At 42.8% G+C, this 19,023-nt stretch overlaps 2 protein-coding genes across 3 annotated transcripts; one reads left to right on the plus strand and one right to left on the minus strand.

Annotated features, from left to right (window-relative positions):
• The first annotated feature begins 1,780 nt into the window (after positions 1-1,780).
• asap3 (ArfGAP with SH3 domain, ankyrin repeat and PH domain 3) lies at positions 1,781-15,049 on the plus strand. 2 transcript variants are annotated; one of them, XM_037241471.1, is made up of 26 exons: positions 1,781-2,121; positions 4,159-4,231; positions 5,418-5,563; positions 5,752-5,826; positions 6,205-6,254; positions 6,540-6,657; positions 7,498-7,583; positions 7,825-7,900; positions 8,499-8,585; positions 8,647-8,756; positions 9,090-9,159; positions 9,285-9,372; positions 9,828-9,876; positions 10,317-10,483; positions 10,591-10,724; positions 11,480-11,571; positions 11,639-11,819; positions 12,163-12,248; positions 12,390-12,505; positions 12,574-12,641; positions 12,746-12,853; positions 12,924-13,137; positions 13,226-13,487; positions 13,668-13,869; positions 14,053-14,184; positions 14,347-15,049. In XM_037241471.1, exons 1-26 carry the CDS (start codon positions 1,996-1,998, stop codon positions 14,443-14,445), a joined length of 3,015 nt encoding a protein of 1,004 aa, XP_037097366.1. In that variant the 5' UTR covers positions 1,781-1,995; the 3' UTR covers positions 14,446-15,049. The 2 variants fall into 2 exon arrangements, with proteins under 2 accessions (XP_037097366.1, XP_037097368.1); XM_037241473.1 differs by having other exon boundaries at positions 14,053-14,180.
• Positions 15,050-15,406: 357 nt separating this feature from the next.
• On the minus strand, positions 15,407-18,752 carry LOC119116238. The gene has a single exon (XM_037241474.1). It carries the CDS (start codon positions 18,729-18,731, stop codon positions 18,093-18,095), a length of 639 nt encoding a protein of 212 aa, XP_037097369.1. The 5' UTR covers positions 18,732-18,752; the 3' UTR covers positions 15,407-18,092.
• Between the last annotated feature and the right edge of the window lie 271 nt (positions 18,753-19,023).

Here is a 19,023-nt window from a genome sequence, read left to right on the forward strand (position 1 = left end):
TCCACAAGTAGCACGTAGGTCAGTCTTTCAGCATTTATCTTCAAACATGTCAGAAATGTTTAGTCAGGCCCTAGTATTGGCTAGTGATAAAAAAGTGCTTTGGCGCCACATGTAGACAACCTATGAAGAATAAAGTACACGTGTAAGCTTGTCCGTAAATGCATCACGCTGCAGTTGTGGTTCACAAACAGGTTAGACAACTAAAGACAGTTTGATGTTTTATTCCCATGCACCACCCAGCTCTATTGTATTTTTGCTGAGTCAGGAAATCACAGACATTTTGAAAACGGTCCAACATGTTAACATCAGCTAGCAATGAATCAAATCTCCTATGTCCATTTTATTTCAGTCTCGGTCATGCATGTGGACCAGAAGAGGGGCCGCGTTACGGTAAAACGGTCTCCTTGACGCCGCTCGTAAATTGATAGCAGAACCTGGTGGAGCTGAGTCAACAAGGGGGAATGAAGAGAGGGAAGGGTGGGGGGGGTACATGGTCGTCCTCTGGACTGCTGGGAAGTTTACTAATCTTTCGGAAAGATCTCTGCTGCTGTAGAGTGTCGGTTCACAAACCTTTTGCTCGATGGACGAGGAATTAGCTAAGTGAGGCTATATTAAAATGTCGCTAGCAGTTGCAATGCTACAATCTGCCTTTAATTCAGCCATTCTTTAGCATACCACTAGAGGGAGCTATAACATGTTTTACCTTTTCTTCCACTCTTTTCCATCAAATGGTGTCTTCTGCCTTTAGGCTTGGGATCTGGCCAGTATTTTGGTGCTTGGCCAGAGCAGACCAGTTCGTTGGGTTCGACAAAAGCTACAGCGGTTTGTGAAGGCTGCACAAAAGCCGGGCCTCTTTTCAAGGGGCCCCAAAGAAACTGAAGGAGGGTATTGTCGGGACATTGCATGACATCAGCCCCGGACGGGCATGATGTATGCAGTATGCATAATGCACCTACATTATACGGACAGAAGTATGTAGACGAGACTTAATGGATGAATTAATCAATAAGTGGGCTTAAACCAATCGGAATTCTTCAGGCATTTGAGGTTTCCGATTCTGTGGGAAAAGTTTGGGGAAGGCACGTACAGCGGCCATAAAGGCATGCTTGGATGAGTTGATGTGGAATAACTTGACCCCATCAAATATTTTAATGTTATTTACCAATGGCTACTATGTCCAATGACTACTTTTAATATACGCACAAAGCAACGTGTGTTTTTGGTTGGACTTTGAAGCCTCGCTTCTTTGTAAGTGAGCTCTAATGATAAATAGATTGTAAGTGTTTTGCGCGTGTGGCCGACATGAGGCATGTTTGTGTTGGCCTTCACATTAGGCGATGTGTAAACATGTACAATGGCACACATGCAGCAGACTTCATTGCCAACTGAAGGACAAGCGGCACAAGAAGGAGTTTGTCCATTTACGTGTGAACACAGCAGCAGTGTTGTTGTCTTTTCCCCCTGTTTTTGGGTCGGCCAGAAATCCGTTTTAAACCAGCTGATGGATTTTATTTATTCAACAGTAGATTGCAATACACACTGTCACTTTAGATTTTTAGGAAACTCTTATGCCATAAAAAAAAAGTGTACATACAGTGCAGCTAATGCAAATAGTAGCGGCCTGAGCAGTCAGCTGAGTTACCATGGAAACCACACACCATCCAACTGTGGCAAAGGAGAGATGAGAATAAGTTTGCAAACTTGAAGTGCCACAAAAACATTCCCACGTGACGATTGCCTTCGCTCCCTCCCCCTTCTCCTTCTTTTTCCTCCTCTTCCTCCTCCCTCTAGTCAGTGTGGCGCACAATAGCGTCAGAGTGTGCAAATACGCACACACACTTCTTTCAGTTCGGTTTCGAGCACACTTTTTGGACACTTTTACGCGCCGCTCTTTGGCTTCCAATGGGAATTAATCGTGCGGATTTTGCATCGTTTCTTGGAACGCAGTGATTTGTATTTTGTTCCTTTTGTTTGGGGAAAAGTTTCGAGGCAAACATGCCGGAGAGAATCAGCATTTCGGACTTTGTGGTTTTGACCAATGAGGATCTGTCGTCACCGGCCACGTCCACTTTCCAGGCCAAAATGAGCGATTGTCGGAGCACAGTGTCCGTCGTGGAAGAGGTGAGTGTCCATGGGAGAGGTGTTTACCTGCTGCGTGCATTCTGTTGTACTTCCGTGCAATGCTCACCTTTAGACTAACCTACTTATTGCTGGTTTCGTTTTGCTGTAAATCTACTCTGGTGTGCCGCACTGGGCTTATTCTTGGTGTTAAAAAGTGTACAGGTGTGGTATAAAAAAAAAAAAAAAATTGAATGCACTGTATGTGATTTACCTTGTATGTAACTATCATGTGATTGGTTCGTGGAGCAACATTCTTACTAACCAGGTTGTTAAGATCAGATCTCACGTGACAAATTTGTCTTTAATGTTTTCAAATCTGAATGGTAGGTTCACTGAATTGTCTTTATTGTTATGTTAAGGGTATTTATATATATATATTTATTTATTTATTATATATATATATATATATATATATATATATATATATATATTATTATATATATTATTATTATTATATATATATATATATATATATATATATTTAGAGAGAGAGAGAGAGAGAGTAGTTTTGTAGTCTTTAAAAATTAACTGTCCGGTTAATCGACTATTTGAATTTCTATTCTTTCAAATATTGGAATCGGCCTCAAATCGGTCAAACCCCATTTGAAATGTTGATCACTGTTTGCAAACATGTTAGGTCGTTTTGATGGATGTGTAAATGGTCACCCTGGGTTTGATGGGCGAGTGGCGACCAATCCGGGGTCAACTGCAAACCTGAGAAATTGCATCCTTGTTTATAATCAGCAAATCCTTAAATTGTTGTAGCAATAAAATTTGGATGGACGCATTGTATTTATACAGGCTTTTAGCTTGAAGACCTGTTTTTCCCCCCTTTGTTTATTAGTCTAAATGCTGTTCTTCCGAAGCTTCTCAGCCAAAGGAAGAGAGGCAGGGGAGGCTGCCGTGAACTTTGCCATTAAGCAAATAATCCGCATCAGTTAGTCCTTCCTCTCCTATCTTGTGCAAAACAAGCAGTCGACTCTTCTTCTGGGACATCTTTGCAGTCTTGATGAGTAAGCAAGAACATCACAGCATTATTGGAACCCATTTGGACATGATGAAATCTTTTTTTTTTTTTCTTGCAAAGTCAGCAAGAACATCACAGCATTATTGGAACCCATTTGAACATAATGAAATCTTTTTTTTTTTTTTTGCAAAGCATATCAGTGTCAGGACATGTCGATTAACGGTGAGGGGCTAACATGTGGACATGATTGTGGTTTGCAGTTTAGGCAATAGCTCCCCCCTTCTCCCCAAGTGCACTTCTGGAGCTTGCTTACTAACCAACTATGAGATGACGAATGTTTTTCATATAATGTATCATCGCTGTCATTTCCAGGAGATGTTTTGCTAGAATACTGTAGAGCAATTTTCGCAAATACATCATCATGCCCCCAACATGGCAGTTGGTGATGAAATATTACACCTGCTTGTACATTTGCCCCAAGCCTCTTTCACACAGAGATCCTGCCAATTTTAATTACATTATATTATTAACTTTCCTGATTACCTTTTTTCTTCCAAGTTATTTTTTACGTCGCATCATAGAAATAATTGAATCGATTCAGAAAGTCAGGAAAAGTGCAGAAAGTGACGGAACACGCAAGTGTGAGTTGAAAAAAGCCGTCTGGCCACGTGTAAACACCAAATAGTCGTTTATCCTGTGCCACCAACACACTCCACTTTAATCACTTTCCCATTCTCTGAGTCACATCTTACAACATCACACTCAGCCTTTTAATTAGCGGACCCACGCTTGAGGGTTAGCGGGGGAGATGGGAGTGAACGTCACCAAAAAGTGAGCGAGGGCGCCTAAACGGGACCGCCTAACAACACAGAGTCTCTGTTAGGTCTGAATTTCTGCCTCATTAAAGTTGTAAAGTAACGCCTTATGTTGGGATCAGCGGAAAAGCGTGTCTGTGTGAGGTCGAGTAAACAATTTTGAAGGCTATGTCATAAAATTGAACACAAAATGGATGAATGGATTGTTTACATTGCATCTTAGTTGGCTCCTAATTTGTTGTGTTGTTTTGATAGTCCCTGGAGATGGATCACGCCACTCTACAAAAGATGAAGAAGATGATCAAAGCTATCTACAACTCCGGAATCAGTGAGTGTTCAAAATTTGCCGCCTCGCGTTTAATGTCGTCACACCGTTTTGCGCTGGCTAGACTTTGCTAGTGTGCGGTGTGTCATCTGTTGATGTTGACACTGTGTCTGTCATTTTTTTTGTTGACTGGGTGTGAAGCAAAAAAAAAAAAAAAGTTCATTCATGACCTCGATTAGTGCAACAAAGTGTCTGGAGGCGTTTTGATTCATCGGAAAGAGACAGGAAATGAAACGTTTGACGTCATTTTGTGAAATTGTGGCGGATGGCCAATGTCAACCCTATTTTGCAAACTGTCCATTGTGGTCAGTTTTATGAAATTAGCTTCGGATCTTTTCAAAATGAACATGGATGATGAATTCTTAGAAAAAAACTCAGATTTTGCCCTCACCGCCGTTAAAAAGCCTCTCTTGAATATTTCCAAAATGAGTTAGTGGGGCAAAGCAGTATTGTCTGGCTCACTATTTGGCAAGTGGATCTAAAAACATGTCCGCGTGTTGTACAGTCTGAATAAATGTTCCGAGACCAAGGTGCAAATAGCACGCGTGTTTTCCGTCAGCCGTCAGTAATTGTTGTGTGTGTGTGTGTCGTTGAGTAACACATAGCAGCTCTGAGGAAGTGTACTCGTGACGTTTTCTAAACTTCTCATTCCAACCCAGAAGTGAGTGAGTCAGAGATCTGTTGCCCAGAATTCAGCCAAGCATACAGAATAAATTGAAATTGTAGGAGAGGGTTGATCGTAAGCGCCGGCCTTCCACCATTATGTTGTTTTTCTCTTTAATCACTCTCGATGGAAATCGTACATCAACACCATGAGTCAGCTGACCTGCAAGCCATTCCTGGCTCACATCTGCAAAAACACACATATATGCCATCGAGTCTTCCCTTCCCGGTCGCCAGAACCTCAAAGAATTTGACGGCAAAGTTGAGTGTGTGTCAACAGATGAGCTGTAAAGATTCATTTCATGTGCACATTGTGTGATACTTTCACACATGTCGTCTGTTTTCAATCTCGTAACCGCTTTGAGGTCACAAGAAAGAAAGGCCACAGAGAATGTCATTTTTTTCCACAAAGTAATTCCCGAGTGTAGAGGACATATGAAAGTGTTTGTGTTTTGGCCTCACTTTTGAGTGCCCTAGTTTTCTCTCTTTTGCATGGCTCTGAATAACATCGTGTTTATTCTCGTAGCTCACATGGAAGCCAAGGAGCAGTACACGGAGGTCCTGGAGAACCTGGGCAACAGCCACCTGAGCCAAGACAACAACGAGGTCTCCACGGGCTTCCTCAACCTGGCCGTCTTCACCCGAGAGGTCACGGCCCTACTCAAAAATCTGGTGAGGAAAGAAGGAGGGGTGGAGGACATTGTAGCTGCTTGACATTAATTTGGGGCATTCTGGAGCACCGCCTTTTATTCTATTTTATTTAGAGCATGACCTCTTATGAACCTCCTTGTAACACACACACACACCCAGATTTGAAAACTTGATATATGGTACTTGTGCTGCGCTCTGACACATTCCAGGTGCAGAACCTCAACAACATCATGGCCTTCCCTTTAGAAAATGTGCTGAAATCGGAGCTGCGCGACAGCAGATTGGTGAGTGAAAAGTCCCCTCGATAGTCTCCAAACAAGTGTTCGACCCGCTTACAGTTCAATTCAAATGAAAGAAGAGCACTCGAGGGTTAGGGAAGTCAGTGAGTGATCTTAATAACATAAAAGAAGAAGAGTCGTTGAGTGATTGAAGACAATTGGGGGATAAAAAATTCCAAGCAAATATAACCTGCTTATTGTTTGACTGTAACGGTCACCATGGTAGCAGACAAGAGTGACCTCAGCTCATGTCAGTGGTAGTTGGCGGAAGCCGGTTTAGCCAGATAGCAGACGAGTTAAGTGTTAGCTGAGCTACGATGACGCTCGGTGCAGTCGTTTTTCAAACTTATTAATAAAGCTGTGCCTTCTCTGTGTTTTCTTCAGGAGCTGAAAAAACAAATGGAGAGGAGCTGGAAGGAGTACGACGTAAAAATGTAAACACCGTACACAAATTGATTCTAAAATACATCAATTAAAAACAGCCACATGTTACTTAGTAGTTGTTATTTGAAGTAAGTGCGAATGCGAATTTTTGCTAGCCCATCAATGTTTTGTTAAATAAATGTGTGTGGTTATTTCTTTATTCGTGACGTTTTTTCCCAGATGTTTCACTTGTTGTTTCTGTTGAAATTTCCCTTTCATCCTTCATTATTTCTAACCACACCGACTTAAAAGTCACACTTGATTGATTCCATGCCTTACGTCATGTCATGCCTTAGAGCAAAACTGGAGAGGGAGCGCAAGGAGAAGGGCAAGCAGCTCATCCGAACGGAGGGATCGGACGGAGGAGAAGACATGGAGAGGGAGAGACGGACTTTCCAGCTGCAGATGTGCGAGGTGAGTCGCCAGTACAAACAACACCTTGCACATACCTGAAACCATTTTTACCCGCAAAGACATGGGTGGTCTTTTTCTTCTAAAAAGCTTCCAAAATGAGACTTCCAACTTGTTTTATCGGAAAATGATGAGGGGGAGGGTGTTCCGGGGGGAGTCAGGCTGGGATCCAGTCGGCTGAATTATTGTCATCCATTCGGAAGAGCCTTTTGCTGGTCCAACTGAATGCTGACAGAATTTTTTCACAATACACAGCTGGACCTGAGTCTGCAGTTTCCAGTCTGATGTCAAAAATATTAAAAAGGCCAACCAAGTGGATGCTAAAAAAACTCCAAAAGATTTCAAAGATCTATTATGAGGTTCCTCAGGGTTCTATTCAAGGGCCTTTTTAATCCATCCATCTACTGTATCAATCTAGCCTAAAAAAAGTTCTTTCCTAAACAATTGACAATAAAGCTGACTTTGACTTTGACTTGACTTTGACTTTGATTATTTTAGCCATGACATGTATTTTATATATATCTAATGTTTTTGGGGCTCAACTCTCTGTCTGTCCTCCACCTTCTATTCCTGATTGACAACAATTGAGGAGGCGGTTCAGTTGGAAAGTGGAATTTCCACTTGTTGCAAGTTGCTCCACCCAACCGCCGAAGTCTCTGCGCGCGTGTCATCTCTCCCAAACACAACAGAATAACGTCATTAGTTGCACCCAGTGGAAAAACATGCACACTGTCGTCATCTGTTTCATTTGCACAATCTCAATCAAATTTCTGTGATTTGCTGAATCATCAATCAAAATGTCAACAGTCATAAGATATGGGGGACATTGTTGTGTATTTTCAGTACCTTTTGAAGATCGAGGAACTGAAGGTCCGTCAAGGCCCGGATCTCCTACAGAGCCTCATAAAGTTCTTCCAAGCCCAGCTCAGGTTAGCCATTTTTGCTTGCTGCTGTACTTTCCACCTATCAACAGGGTGTCACATAAGGGGGGCGGGAGTGACGGAACAACTCGTCTAGTGTCCGTCTTGGCCTGAAATCCTTTTTCTGCTGTTGGTTAACCATCTTGGACCCATACCAGCGGTTTGAAGCGGACTGCTTGAGCGTGTGATGTTATTTGGACGCCATGAGTCAGCCTTTCTTTCTCCCCCCCCCTCCCTCCTCTGCTCTCAGTTTCTTTCAAGACGGTTTGAAAGCAGCAGAGAATCTTGCTCCTTTTGTGGAGAAACTGGTGTCTTCAGTTCACACGGTAATAAACAGTTGCTTTGTGCCTGTCCTTTTTTTTTTTTTACTCTCTAAAACGTTGAAGAAAGAAATGGATTGAGGATTGTAACGTTGGAAGTGTTTTTGGAAAAATAAAAACAGCTTGACGTAAAGCTAGCTGAATTTAAAATGAAGTACAAATGAGAAAAGGAGGAGCTAAGTTTAGCCTGGGTTATTAAAGAGAGTCTTCGCGAGCATTATGAACCGCATTCATCTTTTGAATCTCAAACTACCCGCAACAAGCAAATACAACTGCAAGCACAAGTCGAGATTGTTATTGGAAGACATATTTCCCCCGTCAGCATAAGGTGAACGCCAAAGATTCCGTCAAACTTTCCCTTCAAACTCTCCCTGGCTTGTTCCGCTCTGCTCAGACCTGCCCTGGAAAGGTGGCCAGAAAAAAAAAGGAAAAAAAAAAATCCGTTTAGATGTTTTTCTGGTTTGGCATAGGCTGATTCAATTCAAGTACACATTTGTTGTGGTGGAAGTCATGAAAATCAAATTTAGATCAGCTGTTAAACATGGCTAACACGCCCATCATTTCTTTTGATGATCTTTTCTGATGTTTTTGATTTTAATGGTAGGTTCGGCTCGACCAGGACGAGGAAGTCAAACAGCTCACTCAGCTGAGGGATTCTCTCCGTTTGCTCCTGCAAGTAGACGGCAAAGAGGTAAATCTTGAAACGTTAGCGGCACGTGCAACATGGTGTCATCATTTCTTTCTCCTGCCAGGAATACCTAAATAGGAAGAACTCGGGTAACGGCTACAGCATCCATCAGCCGCAAGGCAACAAGCAGTACGGGACGGAGAAGTCGGGTTTTTTGCTCAAAAAGAGTGACGGGTGAGTCAAATCTGAATGATATCTGAGAGATGCTAGAAATGAAGGAACAAGAAGGGGGAAGGTAGTCATGATGATGGGGGCAGGGTAAAGAGGGTCTCATACTTGCCCCCCCTTTCCCTCCAGCTGGTTTCCATTACCCTGACATGAAGATTCAAACAGGGGCCCCTCCTCTAAATTTAAGTGGTTTTGTTGAGTGGACCCAGCTTTTGGACACAAACAAAAAACTTACGTACACTTAGAGAACATGCATGTTGTCCCATGTGTATGAAACAGGGGAGGGTTAAAAAGGGCTTGGCAGAAATACTCATCACTGCCATTATTTTTCTTCAAAAGGATCAGAAAAGTGTGGCAGAAGAGGAAATGTGGAGTCAAATTTGGCTGTCTAACCATCTCTCACAGCACGGTAAGGGCCATAAATCAAATGTGTAGAACGCAAAACAACAAGCAGTGGTGAACCTGCAGTGGTGAACCTCTTTATTTATAGCACCACATAATAATAATATATTTTTTAAATGTGTGTGTTTTCAGATCAACCGACCACCGGCCAAACTCAACCTTCTGACCTGTCAGGTGCGACCGAACCCGGAGGACCGCAAAGTCTTTGACCTGGTTACTCGTGAGTTTTATCTATGGTCCTTAACCCTGACTTCTTTAGTATTCTTGAAAATATTTCAGTTTTTTGCCATGAAAGAATAGCAAAAAGTGTCCTAAAAAAAGAGTGATAAATGTGTTTTTTTTAATTTAGTTTAGCTCTTATACTGTAATGGTATTTTATTATATTTTATTATTTATTTAATTATTATTATTGTATTTTTATTTTGTACTGTTGAATGAGAATGTTTGTTCTACTTTTTTCTCAATGTTCTTTTTTAAAATATTTTTTAACGACACTATCTTTTAAAAGTCATATAAGGAAAATGTCATTCTGACTCAGCCTCTTTTTAGTGACCTATTAAACTTACTTTCACTTTCCCTTCTCGCCAGAAGTTGGCTCAGCTTTTTCAGTTAAACTGTCCAACCGTCACTTTTGAAAACAATGTCAACTTTGTCATTGCCACTTGTTTTCCCCAGATAACCGGACATACCATTTCCAGACAGAAGACGAGCAGGAATGTGTGATGTAAGAATTAGATTTCCTTATCTCTTCCTCATTGTGCTGCAGGTCAGCACATGTCATGCTCTGTTAATATTCACCTTAGGTGTGTGCTTCAAGGTCGACTATATGAATAAAATAAAAATAAAAATAGGTGAACATTTTTATATTCCATTTCATTAGATAGTACAGCTGTACCTAATAAAGTGCATCCAGGGTGTCATCAGATTTGGACAACAATAGTGGGAAACTAAAGGACATTGTAAAGGGAAGGAAAGCGCCATTAATAAGATCATTTTTAGTCCAGATGGTCTTGGGTGGGAATTCCCTCTGTGCCTATCATGCAAGAAAGCTTTGTGTGTTTTCATGTGGAAATGGGGAAAAGTACACAATGGACAACTGGATAATTAGTTTCATGTTTTATGGCACGTGTCACACTCATTGTCTAAAAATCGTCATTTGGTCAGCTGGGTGTCGGTGCTGCAGAACAGCAAAGAGGAGGCCCTGAACACGGCGCTTGGAGGAGACCAGCTCCACCTCCAGGATAGCGGCCTGCAGGAACTTTCCAGAGCCGTCATTGGAGAGCTTCGTCACATGCCCGGCAACGAGGCCTGCGCCGACTGCGGAGCGCCAGGTCACAAGACTTTTAATTTCAATGATTGAACATGAATGGCATCCGGAAAAGTCTGATTTGTTTCATCATACGGCGTTCTTATGTCGATTGACTTTTGACCCTCATAGATCCAACATGGCTGTCCACTAATCTCGGCATCCTGACCTGCATCGAATGCTCGGGGATCCACAGAGAACTGGGTGTCCATTACTCCAGGATCCAATCACTGACGTTGGACTTGCTGAGCACCTCCGAGTTACTGGTACCTATGTCATGCACTAGAGACAATAGATATTTGCAAAATAGAAAAAAAACGACAAATATAGAACGCAAGCTCACACGTACTATGATGACTTCTTCACGCCACATTGCACAATAGAAATAAATGTGCAGAAATGATCCATGTCATATGAATATGTTGGCCGTCTGCAATGGAAATAAACAGTACCACTCGAAATAGTCCACAGTCAAAAAAAATTCACGTGTGCTCTGATTATGCCATCACTTTTGTCATCGGTAATGACTGATAACTGCTGCAACAGAAACACAACAACTGGCAATGTCGTTAAGGAAAATTAAATCGATGGCTCCGTTTGCTGCAATGGAAATAAAGACTTCAACTAGAAATAACCCACAGTTAAAAAAAAAAGTCCCAGGCATGCTCAGTCACGCTCGGGCAATCATCCGCTTTCTAATTATTGATAACTACCACCTTGCACAATATTCCAGACTCTATTCAAATCATTTTGATTCAAAGAGCGCTTTAAAAACAATTGCAGGTGAAGCAAGGTGATGGACACAAACAAAACAGACAGGTGGACAAAAACAATAAAATAGTAAAAAAACTGTTTGGAACACTTTGAAAAGGGCTCTAGTATTGTGCCTTGTTGAACGCCAATGCATTAAAATAGGTTTTAGAAACAACTTATGTGCACTGGGAGGTGAGTCCATAATTTCTACAAGTCTGTTATAATGTGTGTAATAATTCACAATGTAATGTTTGTGTGTGTGTGATAGCTGGCAGTTAGCATTGGCAACACAAGATTCAACGACATCATGGAGGCGGGTCTTCCAAATGACGCTGTCAAACCTTTACCACAGAGCGACATGTGAGTTCGGTTTCTTATTTAAAATACCATCAAATCCTAAATATTGAATTTAAAGGCGCTCTTCCAGGAATGCCAGAAAGGAATACATTGTGGCCAAATACGCCGAGCGGCGCTACGTCCTGCGTCGGGAGAACACGGAACCCGGCCAGCTGGACGACGCCGTGAAAACCCGGGACATGACGTCTCTGCTGCAGCTCTTCGCCGAGGGGGCGGACCTCGCCAGACCGCTCTCGGTGACTGATGGGCAGGTGAGGACCAAGTGCAAAAATAGACAAATAAGTGACTGTGATGTCATTGGATACATTTCTGGAGAACATTAGACGGAGTTTCTGCTTAGTGTTAACCGAGTGGGCGTTAAACTGGGTGACTTTGTTTGTACTGGTTGGACGTCGTTTGTTTTTTCAGCTTTGAGGCCGGAGCTGCTGTCTCCGGAGAGTGAAGGAGACAAGCTGGTTGAATTACACGCATGCTCTCCATTGCTTTGTTTTGCTTTTATCTTCTTGTCGTCTTGTGAGCGTGCATTAATCTGTACGGTGTTTTCAGATGTTTATGTTTTGCCCTTCTAATCTGTCTTCATATTTTCCGGTGAAGGCTCTGAAAGAAACCGCTCTTCATCTGGCCGTGCGTCTGGAAGAAAGAAGCTCTTTGGCCATTGTGGATTTCTTGTGCCAGAACAGGTCAGACATAAACACAGAAGGTGTTGACTCAGCAAAATGTCTGACATTTATACCAAGTGGGAGGGGCTGTGCAAATGGAAATATATATCCAATATGGAAATCCACATCAAGTGACGCTTGTTAACATTTTTGCCTCGACAGCAACTGCTTGGAGAAGAGGACGACGGAAGGCAATACGGCTTTGCACTACAGCGCCCTCTATCACAAACCCGAATCACTCAAGTTGTTGCTCAAAGCCAAGGCCACTCTTCATATAGGTACCACCTACTCCATCTCGTTATACATTTGGACAATTATTGTGAATATTTGTAATTGTTGTGTTTAGTGAACTCCGCCGGAGAGACGGCCATTGATATCGCCAGGAGGCTGCAGCACACGCAATGTGTTGAGCTGGTGAGATTTCCACACCTTCTTCATACCAAATGCTTTCAGATGGCCAGTTAAGACTTTTTTTTTTTTTTTTTTTTTAATTGTGATTTATGTTTTTGTGTGAAAAGTTGGAGCTGGCCCACAATGGAAAGTTCAACTCTCAGATACACGTGGAGTTCATGTGGGACACTCAAGCTCAGGAGATCTACGACAGCGAGGACGACCTGGACGAGAGGGTAAATATGCCGCAACCCTGAGCTGCGCCAAGGCACACATTTTACACGAGAATTTTTTTTTTTTTTGCAGGTGAGCCCCGTACCCAAGAACCGCTCTCCGGTGTCGTCAAATGGAAGCGCCGGAGCCCGTTGGAGTGTGATGAGCGTCGCGGGCGGGAACACGGGCAGCAGACCTTGTCAGACCTACGAGAACCTGGAGTTCCTCTACAGAAATTCACTGGTCAACGGCGCCCCCTCTGGCGTATCCGTGCCACCGCCGTTGCCTGTTAAATCCACCCCGAAAGGTAAAAACCATGTCATGGTAACCAAGGAGTCTCAGCATTACAACCTGTGGCGCTTGGTCAATAGCTTCCATTTTCTTCTTCCGTTTAGGTCGCTCTGACCCGCAGCTGTCAGTCTCAATGCCGGACGTGAGTCTTCAAATTCCCAGAAGAGCTTCCAACCCATCCGCCAGCACTCCTGGCTCGCAAGCCAGACAGAGCCCCCCTTCGCCCGCCGTGGAGAATCAGGCGCTGGCTGGAAAAGCTAGCAAGGGAAGCAAGTCTCAGAGACATTCCGGGGAAGTTCAAGTCGGCACTGCTTGTGCTTCTCAAAGCACCACCGCGTCCTCCCAGAACCACATTGGGCCTGTTAGGTAAATTTAAGTTTCGCTTTTTTTTTGCTGTCCATAAATGTGACAGTATTTTTTTAGATTTTTTAGCTGTGTGTTGCTTCTTTGAATATAAATTTTTCGGATCTTTTTTGTCTTATACACCCAGCAAATAATGTATATTTGCAAAAATATGCATGTGACTGAAATCCAACTTCCTTCCAGTTCCGAGAAGACCACATCTTATCGTCGCACCAGCAGCGGAGGAGGCAACCAAGGCAAATGTGCCGTTTTGTCTCCTACCAGCAACCAGGAGGAGCCGTATTGTACTCTGGGGGGGAATTGCGCCGGGCTCGGCCAGGTACCCATTGCCCCGACTTCTTCTCCTGGCGTCACCCCCGCCCTGCGACCACGACGGAATGCGATGGTAAGTACCACTTGCTGTGGCGCCCCCCTCTGGTGTAGCTGATAATGACACTTTTACGCTTGACCAATTACACTTATCCCACAGTCATTTTAGAATTTCACCTAATACCAAATACCCCCACAATTCTTTTTACAAAGGTGTCTTCTACAAAGGATTATCTCATTCTATCCATTTGACCATCAGGTTTCGGGCAGCAGGAACCCCCAGAAGCGAGTCAAGGCTATAGTGGATGGCAGACCCACCAATTCAGAGCAGCTGACCTTTTTTAAAGATGAGACCATTGTGGTCACGGTCTCTACTGACCCCCACTGGTGGGTAAGTGCAACTACCCGCTCTTGTGTTTTGGTTGTCTCAAAATCTGAGTTTGTTTATACTTCCTACATGGCTTTTTATATTTTCGCTGGGTATACTTAAGGTGAATATTTAGTGCATTATTTTATTTTATTTTTTTAAATGTATTTATTTCTGTTTCAACAGGTAGGTTACATAGAAGGGGACTCGTCCAGAAGTGGGACCTTCCCTGTTAACTACGTCCAAAAAGTGGCAGATGAAATACGTCTGCGAAAGACAAACTGAACCAGCATCAGATGCTCGATGGCTTTTTTTACATTTCGGTGACCAAGTGGACTTGTATGCTGTTTTCCAACACGGATTTACTCAAACTGGAACACGGTGAGCAAATTCGGGACATTACCCGCTAGAGGACTACACAAAGGGATTTGAAATTGCAGACAAGGAATATAAAACTTTTAAAATATGACCTTCTCCAACCTTATGAACTTTTCTCAGTTTTCTAAAATGTTTTTATTAACAAATACGGATGGTATTAGCCATACACAAACATTTCCTTACATTCTGAGCCTATCAATTTTAAAAATGCACTTTAATCTCACATGGAAAATCTCCTTGGAAATTGTCACCGTCCAGTGTAAATTACTTGCTATATCAGTGATTAGTGAACAAAGTTCCTGAAAGTGTGTGTGCATCATGGACACACAGTTGCACTTATTGTACATATTGTAAATAGCTACTGGTATTTCGGATTTTTTTTTTTAATACTTTCATGTCACAAAAAAATTATAATCCATGTAATGTGGATTACTGTACATACTATCTGATGTGTATATATGTCTAAAATGTGTGTGTGTACGTAAAATGTGTATTTTCCCCCCCGACGTCCGCAATATTTGTCTGTTTATTATTGTGCTCAATTTGACATTTATTGTCGATCGTGCGCATTTAATGTGTCTGAAGGGTTTAATAGCTCCACGCTGGACGCTTTTTGACATTTTTACTTTCTGTCACTTATCTTTTTCCTTGTGGCCTGTTCCTGAAGTATTTTTTTATTTTAGGTACGCCTTCACACAGTAGGAGTTGATAGCCGTCACGTACCAGACGCAAGTAGAGCAGAAGCGCTAAAAAAGAACAAAGCTGCTAAGTGCTTCTTTTCGCTCGATACAAGCAAAAATCGATTCAATTATTCAGTGCGGCCGGCGCTAGCTGCACGCATTCCAAACATAAAGCGCTTCTTCTTTTCCTGTGAGCGTTGCGTAACGCACGGTCTGTTTGAATAAAATAAACACACTGCTGTCCATTGCTTTTGACCACATTGTGCACTGCCTCTAATCCCTGGATGGATTTTTGGCGCTAATGTGTGCACAACACATTGTGCTAATCCGCGAAAAGCAAACAATGAATACATCTCTGAGTTTATTTAAATGGATGCATTATTAGTGGCTCTGTTTTAAAGCCAACTGTGTAAAATGAAAACAGAAAAAAGAATGTTCAGAGATGTGCCCCTAATGCTTCCATCAAGAGAGCAACAGGGAAAACATTTAGCTTAATGGAAGGCTGTAAATCCCGCCGTGAAAATAATGAGTGCTAAAGTGGAAGTGGAATGCATTTCCAGTTATTTGCCATTAAAAGACGCAGTTATCTAACTTGGATTTTGAATGCATAACCCCGAAGAGCATCGAGAACTGCTGCTCATGCAAAGTGATGCTATTAAAAAAAAAAAAAAAAAACACATCAGGCATCAAAGGCTGGTAGTAAATCCAAACAATTAGGAATTCACATAAAAACAGCTTTGAATCTTATGTAACATTTTTTTTAATCATTAAGCCAGTTTAATCCTAATGACATATCCTTTTAGTCTTGTACATGGCGGCGCTGGGCTTACACAATCAAGAGTTAGTATTTGACTTTAAATGTGAAACAAAAGTCAGCAGAAAATAGAACAATGTTGTCTTTTTTTTTTTGCTCTATGCGATAGAAAGCTTGTTTTGAAAAAATGTTTGTTGTGTTAGCAAAGCGTGGCATTAAGGCTGTCAATTTAGAAATGAACACCAACAAATGTACAATCACCGCGAGAACGAAACATTCAATAATATACAGCGATTTGTGATCCCTAAAAAAGGGAATCAGTTCTTATTATAATACAAAAAGTGGAATGAAATAAGATATTCCTTTATTTGTCAACTGATGAATAAATAATTAAAGTCAATATTGTTTAACAGAATCTCTATATTATTGTTCTCCCAATATAATAGAATCTTGCCAACCAGAGGGCCAAATAAAATAAAATTCCTAACAATATATTCTGTTTTAAAAAAAAAAAAAAACACTTTTGAAAGAACACAGTACATTCATTCTAGAGCTCTTTGGGAAACATAGTCCTAAAAGTAGAGGATCCAAACAGTCTCCGGTCCGATTTGAATGCGGTACCCCCATTCTAACTTTGTCAGCAGATTTATCATTGCCGATGCACAGACATTGAAGAAGGCAGATGAGAAGCTAGATATACAACACTATAGTTTGAGCTATACAACTGTACATACATATATAAGGCCTAATCTGCGTTAGCTCTTCGCTAATAAGAAGCGCTCCCTTGGCAGAGTGGAATGCAAAGAGAGATTTTTGTCAATCGTAATGTCGTTATGGCTATCGATGTGAAAGATGAGAACCGTCGGTTTCCGCCTAGCTCGTCTCATCACAATCCTTCCAGCCCTTTTGAAGAGTTGATACAGAAAGAAATCAAACGTGTCCTTTGCCAGTTTTGTTTCTAATTTGAGTGTTCACATATGTGCAGACTAAGCATTCAGCATTAACTGGATTTTAGTTATTTTTTTCCATTTAATTTTCAACATATTTGGATGGATCTAAAATATTGATCTAATAATGTCCAGTTTCCCGCTCCTGCACTCACAGATTGAATTCTCTTGAAAGCCGAGCTGAGAGGATGCTCAGCCTTGACCTTTGAATTCCAGGAATAGACGTCCCTGGCGTGTATGCTCTGCTTCGTGTGCATACTGGCCGGTCACAACATTCGGTACACCTGCAACCATTATGACTAGATACAAAATGCAGTATTCATCTTGCAAAATCAGTTACAGTTAGTCTGGATATGAATTGTGCAACTAAGATGATGATATAGTATTATTTATCGATTTAATTATTTGTGAATTTATATGGGCATCTTGTTTGTATGTACGTAATGATGTGTCTATACATCTTTATGAAGCATGCAAATCATAGATGTGAAACCGCACTACAACATTGCTAAATATTTTTTTTTTTATGTCAACCAAATCCAAAGCATGTTTAGTCAGATACATTCTGTGTGGCTGTGTGGAGACAAGTGTGAAGAGCAAACAGCGGTTGCCAAGGAGACTGGAGGCCACAGGTGGAGTCGCGTCAGTGTGTCGCGTCTCCTCCTCCTCCCCCATAATGATGAATCAGAGACGTCAAGGCACATCTTTTATCTCTGTGTTGCTAGGTCTGCTTTTTAACCTATCTTGAGTTCCTGTACAGTGAACCGCCGCTAGATTGTAGTCAGGGGCGACAAGCAAGTACGCTTAGCCTCCTATATATATATATATATATATATATCCTTACTCTATGGTCTCTCTATAATCGTGTTTTTTCACCTACCGCGAATGACTCTGGTATATACATCAACTAAATGCAATCTAACGCTATACTCAGCTTTTGTGAATCCCGTCATACGCGACTCATCCATGCCGCACCATGCAGTCTCTAGCCATTCTCGTGTCAGTGTTGGAAAAAAAAAAAAGCAGCAAGGTTTCCATGACAACGAGGAAGAGCATCACTTGGATTGATGGGCTCCTGAGTCCTTTTGTGCAGGCACTCCAACGACCCGAAGGACCAGCCTCAGGATACGAGCGCAAACAAGTGTAGATGGCGGAAGGTCATGATCTTTTGCCCTACTTCAGCTTCACGGGCCAAGGCAGGCATGTTCGGAGTCCCAGCATGGAGGAGAACACAATGGTGGGCCGGTGCTTCTTGAACTTGAGTCCCTTCTTAAGTCGCTGGCTGCCTTCGGCCACGTAGATCTCGCTTTGCTGGGCGGCACCTGATATCCTGGCCAGCCGCTCCCCGTGTACCACCACTTCCTGCTCGGAGCGCACAAACACCTCCCGCAGCTCCTCTAGTCGCCTCTCCATCTCTCGTATGACCCGCTGGCGCTCCTCCACCTCCAGGAGGCGCCGGCGAGCCGCTTCGAACTCCATGCTGGAGCTCGGTGTCACTAGCTTGGAGGACGGCGCCGTGGCCGAGGCAGACCCCGGCTCCGAGGCGGCGAGCATGGCGCCCGTCACCCTACGGAAGTCACCCATGGAGATGGAGCGACGGGTAGCCGGCGATGCCAAAGCCAGGAGGGCGGACGCAGAGGCAGGCATGGCTGAAAGAGGGGAGTGGGAGGAGGAGGAAGAGGATGGAGGAGAGGATGGACGCAACTGTAGGATGTCCTCCTCGGGGTCTTCATCCTGAGGGGTCCTCTGTCGTCTCTTCATGGCCGCCGGCGAGTCACCTCCGATAGCGATGCGTCCCTGGTGCGGCTCCATTCATCAGTGATGAAGGATGCGAGCCTCTCTGTCTAAAAAGGGGGGGGGGGGGGGGGCACAGCCTCCTCCAAGCCGATTGGCTGGTTGGCTCACCAAGCCTGCTGGCTCCTGATTGGCTGGCTGGCCACTGCGCTGCTTTCACTTGCTTTTTGACCTTAAATATTTTTTAAGCAGATGATTTATTTAATCCTCCTCTCGGTTACATCAGAATGACCTTTCTCTTTCTTTTTGATTTAAGACACAGCATTTCTCCAGAACCTATAACTCGCTCGCCCCAACAATAATACATTCT

This window comes from Syngnathus acus, chromosome 22 (assembly GCF_901709675.1).
Source record: "Syngnathus acus chromosome 22, fSynAcu1.2, whole genome shotgun sequence".
Lineage (NCBI taxonomy): Eukaryota > Metazoa > Chordata > Actinopteri > Syngnathiformes > Syngnathidae > Syngnathus > Syngnathus acus.

Excerpts from the sequence above, each read along its gene's own strand:
- LOC119116238 (XM_037241474.1), bottom strand. The coding sequence starts at position 18,731 with ATGGAGCCGCACCAGGGACGCATCGCTATCGGAGGTGACTCGCCGGCG.
- asap3 (XM_037241471.1), top strand. The coding sequence starts at position 1,996 with ATGCCGGAGAGAATCAGCATTTCGGACTTTGTGGTTTTGACCAATGAG. Across the intron at positions 9,877-10,316 it reads GACGAGCAGGAATGTGTGAT|CTGGGTGTCGGTGCTGCAGA; the intron begins GTAAGAATTAGA and ends TCATTTGGTCAG. Across the intron at positions 13,488-13,667 it reads AACCACATTGGGCCTGTTAG|TTCCGAGAAGACCACATCTT; the intron begins GTAAATTTAAGT and ends ACTTCCTTCCAG.